This window comes from Salmo salar, chromosome ssa09, assembly GCF_905237065.1.
Source record: "Salmo salar chromosome ssa09, Ssal_v3.1, whole genome shotgun sequence".
Taxonomy (NCBI): Eukaryota; Metazoa; Chordata; class Actinopteri; order Salmoniformes; family Salmonidae; genus Salmo; species Salmo salar.
Window position 1 is genome coordinate 76764277 of NC_059450.1, and position 5724 is coordinate 76770000.

General features: G+C 45.6%; 1 protein-coding gene across 1 annotated transcript; it reads left to right on the top strand.

Moving 5' to 3' along the window:
• Positions 1 to 940: 940 nt before the first annotated feature.
• LOC106611930 (early growth response protein 1) lies at positions 941 to 5399 on the top strand. The gene is made up of 2 exons (XM_014212603.2): positions 941 to 1858; positions 2750 to 5399. The coding sequence occupies exons 1-2, from the start codon at positions 1648 to 1650 to the stop codon at positions 4051 to 4053; spliced, it is 1515 nt and encodes a 504-aa protein (XP_014068078.1). The 5' UTR covers positions 941 to 1647; the 3' UTR covers positions 4054 to 5399.
• Positions 5400 to 5724: the final 325 nt, after the last annotated feature.

Sequence of the window (5724 nt, forward strand, 5' to 3'; positions counted from 1 at the left end):
TCTTAAAATATTAATTTTGACAGCAAAGATAAAAATAAGAAAATGATATAGGTCATTTGATTTTAGGTTAACTGACACGCGACACTGGCATAATTGCACAGGATTTCCCACTGTCATCCTGGAGGAATCAGCTGTCTGGCCTTTCTTTCTCTATTCCTCTCAACTGTCAAATGCTGATGTCTAACTAAGGCATTCGTTGATGTGGTAGATGACTGTGTTTGCAATGAAATACTTCAACAATTTTTATTTTTCCACATCATGACTATCTCTGTGGGCCTTTTTGTGCGTAAATGGGATGGGTAGGCTGGCCATGAAAATATGCATGAATGCATGAATGTATAAAATTGATGCCCCCGTCTTAAAATGCAAGGTTGATAACATTATTAGCTATCAATTTTTTATGAATATACTTTATGAGGCTGTTTTTGTGATCTCATGTGTTGATGCAAACTGCAAATGCATTAACTCAACACAACTGAGACCCATAAACGAGTTGCTCTATTCATTACATTTCCATTTAGAGCATTTAAAAGCTGAAATGTCTCTGCTTCTATCTAAAATTAAGGCTACAGTGTTTTCGTTGCTGGTTTGGGTGAGGCTGCGTTATGGAGGGAGGATAGGGCTGACATTACTTATTGTATGGAGCAGAGCGCTACGCTTGAGCTGCTCTCCAACCTCTCTCATTTCACTGCTGCCAAGCGCCGATCAGCACTACCTCAGGAAGCTCCAAATAAGGGCAAGGAAATGGAAACCCACCGGAATAGGTCCTTGTGTAGTTACTACCTTACATGGCATAGCGGACAGGGTTTTCCGGAAAGCACGCAGCCTGCTGCACAGATGGGAAATCCGAATCTAAACTACGGGCCATTGGGGAGAGAGCAAGAATTATGCCTTGTTCTCTAGCAGGGATTCTCATATGAAGATGCATCGATTCAGGGCTGAGGAAGAGCTGGTGTCTTCCCGCGATTTATTGCACTGGCTCAATATAAAGTCTCTCTTCTCCGCTTTTTCCCCAGGCTAACGTCATGTGTCCTCCGCTGCAGTGCCTAAATATGGGCTTCCTCCACTCTATATATGGACATCTACGTCATGGTGAGAGGGTATATAAAGGAGTCGGTATTCTCTGCGCAGGAAAGAGAGCCCTCAGTGCCCAGAACAGTTAACATAAGAGCAGGATAGACATACTCACACACTTACTGCGCTATCTCCCTAACCGAAAACATTTGACAGAGAAAGTAGAAGTGAATTCAAAACAACAACAACAACAACAACACATTATCTGAAAGGGCAGCACCCTAGTTGGATTCAACCAGTGAAAAAACCCAACATATATTAATGATTATTATCATCTGTTTTAGGGAATGAGTAAAAGGGACACATCTGATCTGAATAATATTTTCTGATAGAAAATAAAAAAGTGGATTTTACTCATCTTGGACAAAAGGAAGAAAAATACAAGAAGACTTTTGAAGAACCAGAAGAAAGAGTGAAAGAAACAGAAGAGAAGATATCTTCATCCTCAGCAGCAGTAGCAGTCTGACCCTGCTCTCTGAGGTGGACTGGTGATTCCACTCTGCCCAGCCTCACTGCACTCATTTTCAGCCTCCAGCACAGCCTCAGGCCCCTACAGGTCCACTTCTCTGGAGGATGGCTGCAACCAAGACAGAGATGCTCCTTCCAGCCCTGCAGATCTCAGACCCCCTCAGCTTCCCCCACTCTCCCATGGATAACTACCCCAAGCTGGAGGAGATGATGATGCTGAGCTCCGCTGGGACCCCCTTCCTCTCTGCATCAGCGCCCGAGGGAGCAGGCTTTGGATCGGGGGAGCAAGGAGAGCAATATGACCACCTTGCTGGAGGTAAGATTATCTCCTTGTTATATTGCTGGGTGGAATTACTTTACTGTAATGTATGATAGACAGCTGCTGCTTTCCTGTGTGCAGTAGCAGAATGCATGGCATGAAACTGTTTAGCAGAACTTAAATCATTGTTAATGTTCACCTGGCAATTATTCATTCAATTTCAACTTAGAGAGAAGACTCTAAATATGATGAATGTGTCCTTTGAATGAGATATGTCTAATTCTCATGATGGTTTGATATGGACTTTTTTTAAATAAAGAAATTCATTGTAATAAAGAAGTTTAATTTATGATGATTGGAAATACATAACTCAGAAATGTAGAATTGTATAAATTAAATTGTAGCTCTTCATCACTGTTGAATGGTATTTGGACTTGAGCGTGGCTCACTCATTGCATACCTTTTAGAGAGTCTAGAGCTCAATTTTAATTGCATTCTTAAAACCAGCTGAACTGCAGTTTCAGTAATCAATTGCCTTTGGTTATGTGGCTGACTTCAAGAGCTTGGTGTGTGTGTGTGCCTGCATGCATGCGTGTGTGCGCTTGAGCGAATGCGTAACAGAAATATTTATATATATATTTAAATGCATGCATGCAGATGAGTTGGCCTGACTTGCACGACAGCTCTCATCTATCTTTTGGTTAGCGGAGGAAATGGCTGGTGTGGGAGTTTAGGGGTGGGAAAGAGCTGGGGTTGCTTGGAGGGAGGTTCTCCTGCTCTGTGTAGGAACCTGCTGCTGTTAGAGAGGAAAGGGGCAACCCTGTCCACCTCTCTGGCAGGATTCCCTCTGCCTCCCTCCCTCCCTCCCGAGTCGCCCCTCTTCTCTCTCCCTCCAGCATATTGACAGGTTGATTAATGTCCCCTCTCTCTCCCTCTCTCTCTCTGCAGATACGTTACCTGATATCGCCATGAACTGTGAGAAGTCGATGGGTGAGCAGAGCTACTCTACCCAGCGGCTGCCTCCCATCTCCTACACTGGCCGCTTCACCCTGGAGCCAGCCACCAACTGCAGCAACAGCCTGTGGGCCGAGCCCCTGTTCAGCCTGGTCAGTGGGCTAGTGGGGATCAACACCCCCTCCACCTCCGCCCCGCCCTCCTCCGTCTCTCAGACCGGCACCTCTTCCTCGTCCCCGTCCTCTATCTCCTCCGTCACCATTTCCTCTCAGAGCTCCAGTCTGAGCTGCTCTGTTCACCACAGTGAGAATATCCCCATCTACTCAGCTGCTCCTACGTACTCCAGCACCAGCTCTGACATCTTCTCTGACCAGGGCCAGGGCTTCCCCATCCCCGCGGGGGGGTCACTCCAGTACCCCCCGCCAACCTACTCCAACGGCAAGACGTGTGGCTCCAGCTTTCCTGTGCCCATGATCCCTGACTACCTATTTCCCCAGCAGCAGGGGGAGATAAGTCTGCTACAGGATCAGAAGCCCTTCCACAACGGGTCTGGCCAGCCCTCCCTCACTCCCCTGTCCACCATCAAAGCCTTTGCCACTCAGACAGGTTCCCAGGACTTAAAGAGTGTCTACCAGTCCCAGCTGATCAAGCCGAACCGCATGCGCAAGTACCCCAACCGGCCCAGCAAGACACCGCCCCACGAGAGGCCTTATGCCTGCCCTGTGGAAACGTGCGACCGCCGCTTCTCCCGCTCCGATGAGCTGACGCGCCACATCCGCATCCACACGGGCCAGAAGCCCTTCCAGTGCCGCATCTGCATGCGCAACTTCAGCCGCAGCGACCACCTGACCACGCACATTCGCACGCACACTGGCGAGAAGCCCTTCGCCTGTGAGATCTGTGGACGCAAGTTCGCCCGCAGCGATGAGAGGAAGAGGCACACCAAGATCCACCTGAGGCAAAAGGACAAGAAGGCGGAGAAGGGCGGGGTTGCCGGGGTGGTGGCAGAAGCACCAGTATCAGCCCCCTCCTCAGTCTCCTCCTACCCCTCTCCAGTCACATCCTGCTACTCCTCTCCGGTCCACACCTCGTACCCCTCTCCCTCAATCGCCACCTCGTACCCCTCTCCCTCCATCGCCACCACCTACCCCTCTGTCTCCATGTCCATGTCCGGTTTTCAGTCCTCCATGGCCTCCTCCTTCCCCTCCTCCGTAGCCTCTATCTACTCCTCTCCGGTCCCCACCCCGCTATCAGACATGCATTCCACACTCTCCCCAAGGACAATCGAGATCTGCTAAGCAAGAGAAAATATACTTTTTATTCTCTCCTCCTCCTCCTCCTCCCCACCACACCGTACAGTCTCTTTGAGGGGAGAAATCAGCATCAAAAGACTTATTCCCCATCTGAAAAGCACTTTTCTGCCTGCTCCCTCTGCAAGCTCTGTTCAGTGAGTCCTCAGATTCACCTGAAGAAGAGATTAAAACACAGGTCAAGGACCGGGCAAAGACAATATAGAACACGAGAAAGGAATGAGGCATATGAGACTTTCTCGAGCCATAGTTGAAACAGGTAAAGACAGGTTGGTCGTTCTTATGAGTTCTTATGAGTGAAAACATAGAGACAGACAGACAAACTGAACATTGCCAGTTGTCCTGGTACTAAGGCACTAAGAGACAGACAGACGGACAGAACATCCAGTCGTCCTGGTACTAAGGCACTAAGAGACAGACAGACAGACTGAACATCCAGTCATCCTGTAACTAAGGCACGAAGAGACGTTATATGTATATTGTACTTGTGCCATGTTTTGTTATTTTTTTCTATTATTTGGTACCATTGATGTGAAAAACATATTTGAATAATTGGATTGTATTATTTGAAGTGAGCAGGGCCATATTTTCTATTCTAATACTTTCTCTGTAGTGATGACGATGGTGTGATACGTTTTTGACTTTGTTTGATGACAAAATAAGCACTTAAGTATTCCAGCATGTGTTAAGAGTGATGTTAGTTTCTATTGTTTTGTAAATATCATCCACTGGTACAATCTTTCTCTTGTTCACATCATGTGACATATCAGTCTGTTATGTGGACAAAAAAACTTCACGTAAAAAAATCTAAAAACAAAACCACCGTTCCTGTTTTTGGTGCCTTTTTGTGAAGCCTTGCTGATGTTATGACAAGTCTGCGTGCAAGAGAGGATGCGTTGTGTCTCGCCTTAAGGGTTAAAGGGATATTTTTGTTACAGAACGTAAGTCGTGCTCAGACTCTGAAGAAGTACAGAAAAGGGCGTGATGATACGAGGACACTGCTTCATTTCTTTAGAATGTAAGCAAAAGAGAGAAATTATAAACTATATTTTTGTAACTATAAATGTAAATATCCACGACTTCAAGTTGGAATGTTGTAGTTACCTACTGAGTAGGCATGGGATTCTTTTGTATGTTATATACATGCGGTTCATTATTTTATGGTTTATCCTTATTTTGTATTTGTGTTTGTTAAACCAAGTGACTGTTTCTGGCTTCTCAACACATTGAATGCGCTTAACTGCCAATGGGATATTTGGTGTACAAGATATCCTCCCAGAAATGAAATATAAATAAAATATAAATATATGTATAGAATTTCATTCCATATCTTATCACTGACTGGTTTCAAATATTTCCATTGGTACTTAACAAAAATCCTATTGGAGCATCTCATTGCATTTCATATCTGATCCTGCATCCTCACCCATCCCTGCAGTAGCCTATAATCTTTACATTCACATCATATATCATAATCCTATATGTCAATTGCATGCTGTATGAGTGGATTTCCCCACAGTTCCCACATCATAGAGACCTTTATTAATTGAAGAGAATCTACCCAGCATGATTTCATGGTCACTATATTTATCATTGTTCTCCTGTTGAACCTTCATATCATTGACAATGCAAATGCATGACTCCCGTGCCTATCTAGGC